We start from the raw sequence: 14,734 nt of genomic DNA, 5'->3' as shown, positions 1-14,734 counted from the left end.
TTGGAAAGGAGAGTTTATTACAGAGAAATGGCTCTTTCCAAAATAAAAGCTATACTATACACTTCTTCTGGGCTATATTCTCAGCAGCATATTAAACATATCAGGTCCACATAAGGAGAATCCTGTGCTAACGGCTGTCTAAATGACTCGGGTAAAGTTTGTAGCATGCGTGCTTGTTGTTTTTGTCTGCTTCCACTTGTCTTTGCACTAGGATGGTGTCAGTGTAAATGTGCAGTCATATTCATTGTGTTCCCACTAGTGCTGTCAGCGTTAATCTGAAATAACGTTAACGCCACAACACGGCAAATCTCCGTTGACAAGCTACCGCGGATCGCCCCGTGCGTGGGGCTGGACGGCGTCAACACGTTACCGAGCAAACTGCGCTAACGCAGTAGTTCCCACCAATGTAATTGAGCATTGCGTGGCACATCCCACATACTGTTTTACTTTTGTCCATGACGCGCTTACCTTCAGGGTCATACGTCACATGAAAACCAAAATAGTTCCAAACGCCAGATCTGAGGGTGGGGGAGGTTCAATTTGCCATGTTGCAACGAGCTTAGCTTCTGTCTTGCTAGCTTGTGCTGCGCTCAGTGGATCTGCGCTCGACAGTGCAGCCTAGGCGGAGTAGTCGAACGCAGATCCACTGAGCTCTCAACACAGACAGCATCGTCAGAAGAAAAGTTGATAAAATAAATTAAAAATTTTGTATTGTTCATACATATGCCTACCGAACTGAAAGCACTGTATCGAACGGTTCAACATCGATACGAGTATCGTTGCACCCCTAATATATAGATATTGCAAAGTCTCAAGACTAATTTCTTTATATTTTGCTTAGAAAATGGGAAACAGGTGCACTGATTTGTTGAAACGTCCATTCATGGAAATACAGTATATAAGGCAAACAACAAAGTTTAAAGTCAATATTTGGTATGACCATGTTTATTCTTCAGCACAGCCTGAACTCTCTTAGGCAAGCTTTCCTGTCAACAAAAGGCTTCTCGAGGGACATTCAAAGCTCTTCTTTGGATGTTGGCTGCCTTCGATAATGTTGAAACAGTGTGCTATCTGTTGCTAATCAGACACTTTCCAGATGGTATTGGATGATGATCCTTTTTTTTGCATTCGCAACTCAATAAATTTTGACAAGTCCCCCAACACCACTGGCTGAAATGCAACCCCAAACAATTTACAATTTGAATTTTTCACTCCATAAGGCCTGTTGCCACAGATTTCTAGTCCAGTTCTGTTGTTTACCTTAAGAATGGCTTCTTGACAGTTACCCATACACTGGGACAGTTTCTGATGAAGCTTCAGTGACCAGTAGATGGATCAACTAAAGGTCCAGATGCATCTCACAGATTCTGTCAAAATGTTTTATCTTTGGTATTTTTCGTAGATTTAACTAGAGAAAATGGAACAAACTATGTGTTTTGCAACAGGTTTCTAGTAACAAAGTGCCTAAGGATACCATTTAAAACAGATTCTTTGCCAAGTTATCTGTATGTGCAGACAAAACACTGGCTGGTCTCTTGTGTTAGATGCCTTTTTTTATGCTTGAATGATTTGTGGGTCAGCATTGAGTGTAAAATCCCAGGAGTCTCTTTGGAAGCAAAATATGAAGCAATGAGAGGGACCTCAAGACTTTTACTGTGTGTGTGTGTGTGTGTGTGTGTGTAAGTAACTATGTGAGTTTTTACCTCAAAGAGAACATTTATATGGGCAGCATGGTGAGCAGCAGCGTTCAAGGACATTCATTTCTCTAGTGCACTCATCTGTGTGATAGTATCTTCTGAATGCCTCACTGTTGTTGTATCATATGTGTTCGTGTGTTGGAAAGAGTCAAGCAAGTGTGAATGTGAGCGTGAGCACAAGCAAATGTAGCGGGTGCGTGGAGATCTTATATACTCACAAGATATTTCTCCAGAGGTTCTGTCAGTAATGCGTCTCCAAATATTGACCGGCAATACTCAGCCATCTTAGCCTGCTGCTTTGGTCTGGGAGTCATCACACAAAGACACACACACATACACAATCATGATTTCTCCACTAAATATCAATATCCTGAATATGTATGTTGCCCCAGAGTATCTTGGTGCCATTAAAGATGAAAGGATTCATCAGAAGCATGTCCCTAGCTCTACAGGTGTTTACACAGTTGATAAAAAACAAAGTGGTTGGTTAGACATATTGACAGTCCTGCTGACGGACAGTCCTCATCAATATGCTTAACAGTATGAAGCCTCATTTATGCAAAAATTATATTCACATGCACGGCGTCAATATCCAGTGAATATTTGTTTATGTTCTTCTGCTCTTCAGTTGCGACACAGATATTTGTCTGTCTCAGTCTGACTTTAATACTTTACTCTGCCGTCTTTTTGCACTTACTGTCTGATTGCGGTCTCATGACTGTTGTGCTGTCAGTGTTTCAGCAGACAACTGAGCTAATGATGGACAAGTCCCAGGGAAACCAGTCAGCACATGGATTTCCATAGATTCCTGTTCACACTGACTCTGACTGTTACCATGTAATATGTTAGCATATTTCTGGAAAGTGTTATATATTAGCTTCACATAGTATAATTCATTAAAATACGTGTGGGACAACAATGCAACTCTATACTAGAGTCTATAAATATAAGTGATAGGCAAATTTTTTCCTTAGAAGGTCTAAACTGACTTTGATACAGTAACCAAAGGCCTGACACAGAACAATCAAATAAAAACTCCTCTGCGTCAGTCTGCTATATAATCAATTTAAATGCGAGATATATTTTTATAATACTGAAAGAAGAAAACCTTGGTTAATACTTTATTTATGAACAGATTCTGTATGTAAGTTCCCCCATACATATTAACTACCTGGAGGGGCTGATATCAGTGACCACCAAGTATATTTCAGAACGTAATCAATTTGCTATTGTGTAATACCCGCGCTCTTAATTTGAAAGTTTAGTCACTGCAAATAAGTTAGCACCAGGCATTCCTGTCTCCTGTTTCCCTGTCGGCAGGCTTTTGTGAGACTCATCTCTGTGTTCAACAGACTCTAACTCAACTGTCTCAAACTGCAGCTGGTAATGGCACCCCTTAATCTCCCCTGAAGACCCTCCATGAGTTGGAGGAGCAGCTGGTTGAAGCAGCTGGAGGAGCAACCTCAGTAGCTCACTGAGAACGGGAGTAGAACGAGGAGTACTCTCTATAAAGTGAAGATGCTGCATGTTTGATTCCATCCAAGCGACGGGAAACTCAGAGGAGCAACAGCTTCTTAGTTTTTGCCACAAAGCATATTTCTGCATTATGTATTCATGCATTTAATGAAACATGGGTGCACCTCCTTCCACACGCACCCAGCTCCAGCTTTTGACTTTAGAGATGTCAGCGGACAGCTTGAGATGGTCCACAGTTCAGTAACTGCACCCATGTGTAATACATAAATCCTTTTGAAACTGTATTAAGCTTATTGTCGAATACAACAAATGGAAAACTGCCTAATTTAGTGGAATGCATTTACTTTTAAATTAAAGTTTCACAGGACACAGTATATAACATTTTGTTACAATGATGTATCTGGGTATACCTGAGAAACTGCTTACACGTATCTTTAGATTTCTATTTTGACTGCTTCCAGTACCCATAACACCAGTGCAAGAATAATACCCAAACATCAAGCGGTTCATTAAGAAACTTGCCACTGACGACTCACGTTGACCACATAGCGACTGAGATAGCAAAACATCAGGCTGCCATTGTGTTCTTTGAGCATGAGTCAAAGAACAGAAAGTGCAACATGTCACATGTTGAATCAACATAGGCAGCGCACATGTAAAGATAATTCTGGCACAATTGGAACCTCTTAAGGCAACAAGGTAAACTGTTAACTTACGAGTCCACGTGATTCTCAAAGGACAGGATGATGGGGAAAGGCGAGGTCTTGAAGGCACACTCTGCTATAGCTTCAATTACCTCCTAAATACCCAAACACAAAGAATACAAAATATACCTGTAAATTACAACATAGGCTCAGTGTTGGATCATTATCTAATTAACATAATGAAAACACAGGAGTTTGCTACTGGTTTCCAAGAATTACTAAAATGCCCTTAAAAGAAATATCGAAACCTTTTGAAGTCATTAACTACAGTGACATTGTTTTGTCTATGAACCTGAATACAACAATGTGAACAAAAATCCCATACAGTAGGTCATCGATTGCAGGTATTTAAATAAATGGGAGCTGAGCGATATTGTTGAATCATTCCCCAACTCTGCTGAAGACAGTTCAACATCCGATATTAGATTTCTAAGCCACTCATTGTCTGAGTCAATTACACCATCATTAACAATAGTGGCAGTTCAGTAAAAGCCTTCATTTCCTCCAATAAAAATCTTTGTCTGTAACTCAACCCCTTCAATCTGTAGCTCTCTTCCATCTTTTACAACTCTTCTCTTTTTGCATTTCACTCTCAGACTAATTGCATTAGGCTTGTTCTGCTTCTTCTGTTACTTTCATTAGATCTAAATTTCCTCCATCAATCAGTTCACCCATTTCTTTCTTCTTTTGTCTTGACACTACTCTGCCCTTAAATTTTCATGCCCTTCTCCTCCTATGAAAGCATCTCGTCGTCAGTTAATTGCCCCTCGGTGCTTCTCTTTCTAGGGTTATTCAGCGCATCCCTGTTTCTTACGATTTGCCATCTGCTCCTTGCATGCCCCACTTTTTGCTTTTTCTATCTCTTCTTCAGTCTATACTTGTCTGTTGAAATGTGTTTTTTTAAATATATATAGTTGTGGTGAGGTTTACTATTGCCCTGATGTCAATCAAAGCAAAGCGAAATTAATTAAATGAATTAAATCAAACAGTTTGTAAACTCTTCTCTTCACTCCCCTTAGTACAGCATTTCCCAGGGAGCATTGTTTGTTAGTTTTGACCATGATCACACTTAGAAGTGTGTCTGCATTTTTATTTTGCAAGTATTTATCCATTTTTTGTCAGTCGACCATTTTTAAGGTCTGCAAAAGAGTAGCAGAACAAGAAAGAACCACAGTTAGCTCCTAGATTAAGAGCTGTAGACACATGGTTGCACGCCTCCAAATCCTCAGATGGGTTCTTTTTATTAAAATAATTCAGTTTATTTGACACCAGTGACCACATGTGTCACCAGATCAATAAAGACTGAAATCCTCCTTAAGTACGTACAAAATATTGACACATCAATATACTGTATTGCATCCCTGAGGGATAAGTTATTGAAATTTTTATTAGAAAATGCAGGCTGGATGAATCCCCCCTCTTTGTGTGGGAGGAAATTGTGGGGAAAAAGTGGACAGACACATCCAGTATCACAGAATCAGTGTGCTATCTATTTACACCTACAGGCCAGTGGACACTCTTTCAGTGATGAGGATGTACACATCCTGGACAGGAACGCTGGTTTGAGTGGGGAGTCAAGGAGGCCATTTACGTGAAAAGGGCAATACCATCTGTGAATCGAGGAGGGGGGCTAAGGGTCCATCTTTCATCATCTTACAATGCTGTGATTGCAGTCATTCCCCAACTCTCTGTGAATGGTACTCATGGCCATTGATTAATGAGCTTTGATCAGTGGTTGTTGATCAATGGTCATGAGATTTTACATATTAATGATCAAGGAACTGACCTCCCAGCCCATTGTTCATTCAGTGGGCTGGTTTCAGTCATTGTGCAAATGTACTGTTTATAGGACTGGGGAAACCTGCAGTCAGCTGAGACTGAAGAAGTCCCTTGGATGAGTGACGAAACATTTCTCCCATTGAAAACGATACTTCCAGATGAACAGAATCAACCTTTTGAGACTGTACTGTATCATGATTTTATAGTCAACAGAGCCACCATGTCCTGAAGGATTTTACAGTAAAGATAACACACAGAATTTATATATATATATATATATATATATATATATATATATACCGTGTTCAAGATCTAACCACTAAATGTCAGTAGATCGCAGTCATCTGAGTACTTTTGCTGCCGTTCATCTGTAGTGTGTGCAGGCTGACAGTCGGCTGCTTATTTCAGTTGGTGTACATGTCTATTTACTCCCGAGGAGGCTGTAAAAACTTTGTTCAGGAAGTCTGATGAGTCAGTGAAGCTCACTTCCGACAGCGACACTGAGGTGACTTGATATCCTAAACTTTTCTGTCAGCCTTTGTTAGCTGCTTTTAGCTAGCATTAGCAAAGCTTTATTTGAATAACTTCTTACACGATGTAAGAACATAATAAAACTGTTTATCCGAGGGAAAGTGTGATTTTTAGGACACTCCAGCTGAAGATTAGCTAGCATAATGTTAGCTTATAACCATATGCTGTTGTTTAGCCGGCTCGTGGTCAGCTTTCTGGAATGGGGAGGCTCGCATATTTAATCTGCTTGCAATAAGTAACTGTGACAATATCTGGAATAAATAAGAACCTGTTTGAACATTTTTGTGTGTTAGAGCTCTGACTTCTGCTCAGGAGATGAGGCGTGAAGTGAGGAGGGAGAAGGTGACTTTTTTCCAGACATTGGTGTTCTGGGAATCCATCCTAGCTCGGAAACCGTCCTTCAGCTATTGTAAATATTTCTAATGGTTATGGTTATGGTTAGAGTTGGTCAGAAGTCACCGTCAAATAATCATATGGGTAGGATGACTTGCCAAAGTAGGACGGTTTCTCAGAACACTGGTCTGTTGTCCTTTGCGTTTTCACTTGTTTGGTGATAGGGACCCCTTTTCAGATGATAAATTATAGGTATGATGTTCATATTTTGAATCAATCCACGGCATGTGAATGCCTGTGGGTTCTCTTCTTCTCTGCCTTTGGCGTGCCACGTACAGTATGTGGCCGGTCTGTCCATTTTGGCCACTGTCTTTATGATGGCAGGACAACGTGGTGGCTTTCACAAACCAGATTAGATTAATTCTGAGTTTATGACAATGGATCCGTTTATTGGAAGATGAAATAACACAGAGAAATGGTAAATGGCCTGTACTTGTATAGCGCTTTACTAGTCCCTAAGGACCCCAAAGCGCTTTACACATCCAGACATCCACCCATTCACACACTGGTGATGGCAAGCTGCATTGGAGCCACAGCTGCCCTGGGGCGCACTGACAGAGGCGAGGCTGCCGGACACAGGAGCCACCGGGCCCTCTGACCACCACCAGTAGGCAATGGGTGAAGTGTCTTGTCCAACGACCGAGACTGTTCAAGCCGGGGCTTGAACCAGCAACCTTCCGATTACAAGACGACCACCCAACTCTTGAGCCACGATCGCCCCGATCCACGATCGCCCCGATCCACGATCGCCCCGATCCACGATCGCCCCGATCCACGCTCGCCCCGATCCACGCTCGCCTCCCAGTGTGTACAATATTCTTTTTTTCTGTTAAAGCTTCTGCATTTTGTTGTAAAACTGAGTACGTTTACATGGCTAACAGCATATTCAGCTGGCCTGAAAGAACTCTTTGAGAATTTTTTAAAGATAAAATGTGGAGAAATCCTGCATCTAGAATATGTGAATTTATGCATTTTTTTTTAAATTTATAAGCTTTTCAGTGTTCTTCTCTTTAGATATTTTTAAACCTGATTTAGTAACGGATAAACCAAATTTATTTACAAGTTATTTAATTCTAAGTTTAAATTTAATAACACAGCATTGTTAAATTAACCCTAACAGTTGGGTTAGTAGCAGTGGGTGGATGATCTGTTGAGCAGAATACCCTTCCGTGAAAACGCTCCCTTTGCTTCCCAACCCCCAACCAAGCCCTCCGGTATATCACCATCACCGTCTCTCCTTGTGTTACCTTGAAGGAGATTTCAGTTGTCATGGTGAAGCCATGGGTGATAACAGGCTCTTCTTCTGTGGTGCGACCCTTCCAACAGTCCAGTTCAATGCAGCGGCACCCAGAAAGGAGGACCTGTTTGTACATCTCGACCGAAGAGTTGCCTGCGAGCTGGCCGGCTGCACCGAACACACGAACACAAAAAACAGCTCTTACAGGTATCGGCTAAGTTGATCCAAAAAGAAACAGGATGCCCACAAAAGCACATCCTCCCACTTTTCAAGAGCTCATTAACTGTATTGTTCGTCACATGCAGTAAAAACAATACAACTGTCGTTATCTGAAGCAGGCAAATCTCATCACCCTGTCACCATTAGCGAAGCAATTATCTCTTCACATTAGCAGCATGTTTCCACAAAATAAGTGGAAGTGTGTTAAAGTGAGAGGCAGCTATGTTCTCACTTGGTGTGATGCCATTCATTTACTTCACTCTTTTCTCATTTTTTCTCTCAAAAACTTGTTTAATTGACATCTTTAAGCAACTCCATGAGGTGAAATATTTCCTCACAATTACTTTAATTTTAAAATGTAATTTATGATGGGTCAATAACATGAAATGCTTGTCCTGTTATCAAACTAATGATTCTGCATGGCTCTTTTTGTGTGTGAAGTTGTGAAACACAAATGCCTCATGGACAGAAATAGACTCCACATTGCAACACGCTTCTGCTCCCTATTAGAATAGCATAGTATGAGTCACTATGAAAATACCTAAAGAAAAACACAGTTCGTGAGGAGAAAATTAAAAGACCTCGTGTTTGTTTTTCTCATTTCTTCATTCCACCAGCTATGAGACTGGGCTATTACAGAAAATTCAATTTTTTCCAATCGCTGCCGAAATCTGATCCACTTCAAAGATTCAATGCTCTTCAGTTCCCCCCAGAATAGATTTGAATAGATGAATTCTAATATCCATTGAAGAGAAAATGGCCTCTCTATTGTGCCAGCCATGCTTGTGCACCGCAGGGAGTTACTTTGACTACCAGTCCAAAGAAATATTTAACTCATGAATATCAATGAATCAAGTATCATGGCATGACTTGATTGGATAACCTCTTGAGAAGTAACACAAGAAAGGGAGCCTGATATGCAAGGGTGCATTTGATTGACTGACCCACGAGGTATAAAGTTGAGTGTATTCACTTCAACCATAATTGTATTTCTAAATGAACGACTGATCTTTTCATTTATGGGAGAATAAAGGATCTCCCTGTGCAATCAGTCAGGAGGAAAATCAAGTTGAACGTGATTGCGCAAGCAGACCGATAGAAGAAGTTTTAACGTGTGTACGTGCTTACCTGTGAGGTATGTGTTGTGTGAGGAGTTGATGAAATAGTGAGAGAGGGGAAAGGTCATGTCTTCACTCTGGTCCAGCTTCTCAGGAGGAATGATGCTGTTCTCTTCTGCATTCAGGTACCTGGTGAAGCCTTCTGCTGAGATCTGACCTGCATGAACACAACAGCAGTCAGCATCCTAAGCGTGAAAACATTGTTTTTGGTTCAAGCGTCCAAATCTAATTGTATTGTGATGTTCTCTGTTTTTCCAGATGGCAACAATTTCCACAAAAAAGACTACAAAACAACAATGAGCTGATTTGCTAACTGTGTATTTAAAGCTTGATACAGATTATTCTGTACATTGTTCATTTTCACACCTAAAGTTTATTTACTTTGGTCCAAATCAGTTGATGAGTTTGTAGACTTGTGTCTTTTTCCTGTGGTTTAGTTTCTTTTCACACAGAAAAAACAAGTAAACTCCAGGTGAGCTCAACTGCGTCACTGCAAACCACATGAGAACGTTCACTTCAGTTATTAGTCAGATGAGTCTGGAGCGTTAGGAACAAAAGTAAACTTGTCCAGAAAGGTGTTCTGGACAAGTCGATAACACAGAGAAACTCTCTGCGCATCTGTGCTGCTCTGCTGGATCGCAGAATAGAAAACACACCAGGCTACAGGAAGGTGTTTAGGTCACACTCGAAGCGTACACCTGGCGGTTGGGTCGATTGAGTTTTCACCACAAATGAACCGCTCTGGATTCCTCGGCCTCAGTCCAATTCCAAACAAACTCCAAAGCAGTTTGGGATCCAATAACTCAGATTACCTTGTTCACATCTGCACAAACGAACCGCAACAAGGAGGGAAAATATCAGAGTAGAAGTAAACTAAAAAGTGCAGGTGTGCTGTTCCACGCGCTTCACTGTTCACTGCAGTGATCATCTTATCTGCTTTTTCTTGAGTCATCTGACTCAGTATAGAGCTATCTGCCAAATCTTGCAGTTATTCTGATTTGAAGAAAATTTGCAGATGCCTAAAGTTTTAGAAATTTATTTAAAAGTTAAATCACAGAATTGTCTCGTTTTTCCAGTGGAAATTAATGGGCAAAGGGGCTGAGTGCCAAAGACAGGGTAAGGAAGATGTAAAGTACTGGCAGATGGAGTAACATAATGTTGGAATTTAATTTTCTTAATGGGATTTGTCACCGTGTTAAACATTAAGAATGCCTTATCCTTTTAACTGCACAAGCTAAAATATGGTGCGTGGCATATGGTGGCATATGTGTCACAGATTTTTTTCCCCACCCTTTGCAATGCCTTACATGAAATTTTTAACAAACTGCAACATAACTGAACATGGCTATGAGAACATTTGCGTGTTTTTGTCAGTCACTTTTTATAAAAACATTATTTCCAATGGAGGTGAATGGACTGGCATCCCCATTCACCTGTGACTTTAATAAAATAAAAGCAACTTTTGTTTTCTGTAAACATGTGCCTGCATTGTTCTCCACCTTTAACCTCCTAAGACCCGAACTGTTTCATGGCATGCATTTTTAATTTCTCTTTGCTATTTGGGCTGATTGGGACCTGATGAATGTAAAAACAGAGAATTACGTAATTTTTTAAACCTGCTTTAAATTTCGATAGAACAGCGGCAGTATAATGTCCTCTTAAGTGGATATCAAGCCCTTGTAGAGCAAAATTTGGTATTTTGGTCTAGACAACCTAAAATGTGATGTCCACATATGTGAGCGCCAGGTCCTAGGAGGTTAAAGCATTACAGTGGGTGTGAGACTGATGGTAAATGTCTTTCTTTCGTTTCATTTAGGGAAACTCGTTGTTTCCTTTAGGGCTGTCCCTCAATGTTTTCCTACTCTAGTTAAATACTGTGTTACAGTACATGCTTCTAATTATTAAAATTCAAGTCTGAAAAGGCTCCCTTTGCTCAGCAGGTAGATTAACATATAAATGTACTTTTCTCCATTTCAGGCTCCACTAGCTTCGGCTAATATTGCTATTATCACTAAGTAATACAGTGATCTGATGAAGCTAAGCTGCCCATGGAGCTGTTCCTTCCTCGTTGTTGATTGGTAGTCACGGTCACTCATGATAAGCTTTGCCTGTTGGCTGCCATCACTCAGCTAATCTTCACTGAATGTGCTTGAGAAAGTGAATAACACTGAATAAATAAGTAATAAGCGGTTGATGAAAAGCTCCACATCTCCATCCACACGAGATCATATTTCCATACGCATTACCATACACATCAAACACCTTGCCTTCATGAATTAAATTTTGAACATATAGTTGCTGCTCAAAGCAAAATACTTCCTCCACCTGCCTACACACACACACACACACACACACACACACACACACACACACACACACACATACACACACACACACTTACTTGAAATTACGCTAAATATGCTAAGTGATGCAAGCTTGACGGGTGCAGCAGGTCCCTCTGGCCACTTTATGCTAATTAATGCGGTGCCGCCCTCTGCAGAGTTGCTGGACTAATTAACGCTAGCTGCTGTCTGTGACATCTGAGCTCTGTCGCACTCAGCGTCTTACTCCCTGCTGACTCCCAGGATCTCCCTTCGCCTGGCTGAGGTCTAACCTTTGTATCACACATTCCGTGCAGACAAAGAGTTTCCCCATCTCTCAAGACATTTGTAGGTCAAACACGGAAAAATTGTGTTGACACGGCTGGGATTGTAATGCAGCCGAACCAGAGTGGGAACATACAAGTGCTACTCTCAAGGTGAAACCTGAGAAGAAATTCTACAGGAAGATTTGAGCCAAGTAAAACTTTAGCTACCGGTCACAATAACGGCTCATACTGAGAGGAGAGGAAATTGGACACAGAGATGGATTCTGAATTTCACCCGTAAGACTAGAGAGCTTCCTCTCTACCATTCAAGTGAATAAGCCAACTATCCACTCTTGAATTATGAAAAATTCTCCAAGTGTCTCGTTTCATTTTGTATTTCATTCATCTTCCTTCAAACGATGTCATAACATCTGAGAGAGCACAGACTGAAACAGTCACAGAAAGTGATTCAGCAGTGAAGACATGAATGAGAGGTATAAAATAAAAAAATAAACAAAATCTCCAAGTCACAAATGGAGAAAGTGAAACATTAAAACGTTTAATAAAGACTAAAACTCTTCACCATCATTAATACACACATTTCTGGAGCACATTTAGTTAAAGCATATGGTTTTCTGTTTATCCATCAACAGTGGGGCTTTTTACCCTGAGCTAAACACAGACTGCGTATCTAAAATTTTCATGCCACCTAAAATCCACGTATGTTTTTACGAACATGAGTGTCCTTGAAAGAGGAGAAACTATGTTTATGTGTATGTGTGTGTGTGAAGGTTGCATGTGGAGCTCTGGACCCCTCTGCAGAGCAGATGGCAGCACTTCCTCCGGCTAGATAAATACTTCACGTGGGGAAATCTGTCACTGGGACAGGGAAGGGCATGCTTCCAGAGAGCCTGGGACAGGATGAACACACAACATCACAGTATGAGCACATGGCTGTGATCAGAGTCAAACATTAGGCAGTCAGGATGGATATGTGTGCTTTAAAAAATGACTTTTAACTAATTTAAGGACCCGTGATTTATTCGGTCACATGTGCAAACAGAGTAAAGTAGGCACTTTATTCAGGGGAGATTATTAAAAAGACAAAGTTTAGTATAGTTTCCATAAAATGTTTAGATAATCATTCTCTTCTTGCACCAAAGACATTTTTTTGAATTCCTGACACAAAAGCATTATTTAATCCTCCAGATCTCCAGCATAATGACAAAAAGTATTAATAAGCAGCTTTATATGGAAAAATGCTGTATTCTACTGCTCTGCCATATGGACCCCTTCGTAAAAACCACCTGTTATGTTCACTTGACTGCTTTCTTATCTTTTTTCAGCTTACTACTTACTCTCAGCGACTACATCGAGGTAACCATTCAAGCCACCGATACTTCTGTCGAAACCTTCACTCAATCCTTTAGTAAAATTTGAATTTATGTCACAGCTGAGCTTATCACAGTTTGATTTGAGGTAGAAGTCACGTGACATACCGTTAACTTTAACTGCAAGTGCATTTTGTTTTTACATATAGATAGGCAAACGTGTTAACCACTACACTAACACACCAAAAGACAAACCTGAAAAAAGAAGATAAGAATTAGGTTCATAGTATCTGACTCCTGGAAGCTCTGTGATGAATTATCAATCTGTATTCCAACTCCTTCTCCACCACAACCCTCCTTGAATACGTAGCTAAGAAATCGGGTGCATTGATGACTTCCCAGCTTTAACAGTTTTTGATGTTTTAAACCCTGAAGGAGAAAATATACTAACAAAACTAAACATATAGAGTAAATAATCTAAATACAGCTATAGATGGCATATTCAAAGGCAGCGATTGGTTTGACACTATGGGGAGAAAAATCAACCCAGCATTTTGCTCATAATAAACCGTACACGGCGTACGATAACTCATCCATTTTGGCACAGTTGTGTAAGATGCTTTTCTAGCACAGATAAAATTTGAATTGGCAAATATAAGACCTTGCTGCCTGATATCTGGAGTGTGATGTTTTCCAGTACTGGCAGCTCTGGGTCTACTGACACTTGAGACATCATGAAAGCACAGCATGTCCAGGAGTGCTGGCTCACCAAGACGCATCCATCTCATTTCTTTATATATTATTCTGTATCACTCCTAATACTCTAAATATTAAAACTAAAGTCCTTCTATTAATTAAGATGGTTGACATCTATATACAATTTAAACATGGGAATGAAAAAAAGAGGAGTGCGTTTAAACAACAACAACAACAACATGTTACCGCTTAGACAACATATAGGTCACATTAAGCAAATCAGCAATTAGGAAGCCAACACACATAATAAAGTGAAATGATAGCAGATCAAGAAATGGTGCTGAAGTCCTGCACATAAAACTAAAAAATGAACTGTAGGTTTATACGTTTTAGATTTACTGCAGTTTAATCCTTTGAAAGGAACCAGGCAAACTATTTATTGCCCTTTCAATTTTAGGTACAAAGCCTTGCATTATATTACACAGACAGATAAAGACATGTGAAGAAGAAAGCCTTTGCCAGAGTCTGGGAAAAACTGCTTCCAGTGAAATTAAAAGGGTAAATAGCACTTGAATAACTGATCGTCAGGAGGTGGGAAGGTTTTGGCACTTTGCTGGTCTGGAGCATTCAAATATGTGTTAACTCAATGCCACACTCCTCCCAGGAGTGGACATCCCAGAAAATTCATCCCAAGGACTGCAATACTCTGTATTCTCTGAGTATTGCAACTGCAATACTTTAGCACAAGTTGGGAACAGGTGGAACATTTTGATGGCGGTGATGTGTGTTTGACTGTGAGTGTTTGGTATTTACAGACTCCTCGGCACCCCACTATGTCCCCTCACTTGCAAAAGCTTTGGACACCATCCAGCAGTCTCTATGGCAACACCCCTGACAAATTTATTGGTGGCAGCGGCTGGAGTGCAGGGTTGGTGGAGGAGGACAGTGTAAAAACACACAACGGGC

General features: G+C 40.5%; 1 protein-coding gene across 3 annotated transcripts in view; it reads right to left on the bottom strand.

Moving 5' to 3' along the window:
* The window catches only part of plcb1l (phospholipase C beta 1-like), a 125,630-nt gene that overhangs the window by 30,777 nt on the left and 80,119 nt on the right, over nt 1–14,734 (bottom strand). For all 3 annotated transcript variants that reach the window (XM_026142759.1, XM_026142760.1, XM_026142761.1), the window contains exons 10-13: nt 9,165–9,311; nt 7,828–7,985; nt 3,890–3,972; nt 1,916–2,000 (exon numbers count right to left, since the gene is read on the bottom strand). In XM_026142759.1, the coding sequence (XP_025998544.1) occupies nt 1,916–2,000; nt 3,890–3,972; nt 7,828–7,985; nt 9,165–9,311 (473 nt within the window). The remainder of the gene's footprint in view (nt 1–1,915; nt 2,001–3,889; nt 3,973–7,827; nt 7,986–9,164; nt 9,312–14,734) is intronic.

Source organism: Astatotilapia calliptera, chromosome 15, assembly GCF_900246225.1.
Source record: "Astatotilapia calliptera chromosome 15, fAstCal1.2, whole genome shotgun sequence".
In the NCBI taxonomy this organism is placed as follows: Eukaryota; Metazoa; Chordata; class Actinopteri; order Cichliformes; family Cichlidae; genus Astatotilapia; species Astatotilapia calliptera.
Note: the sequence above shows the minus strand (reverse complement) of the source record. Positions and strands in the feature narration are given on the sequence as shown.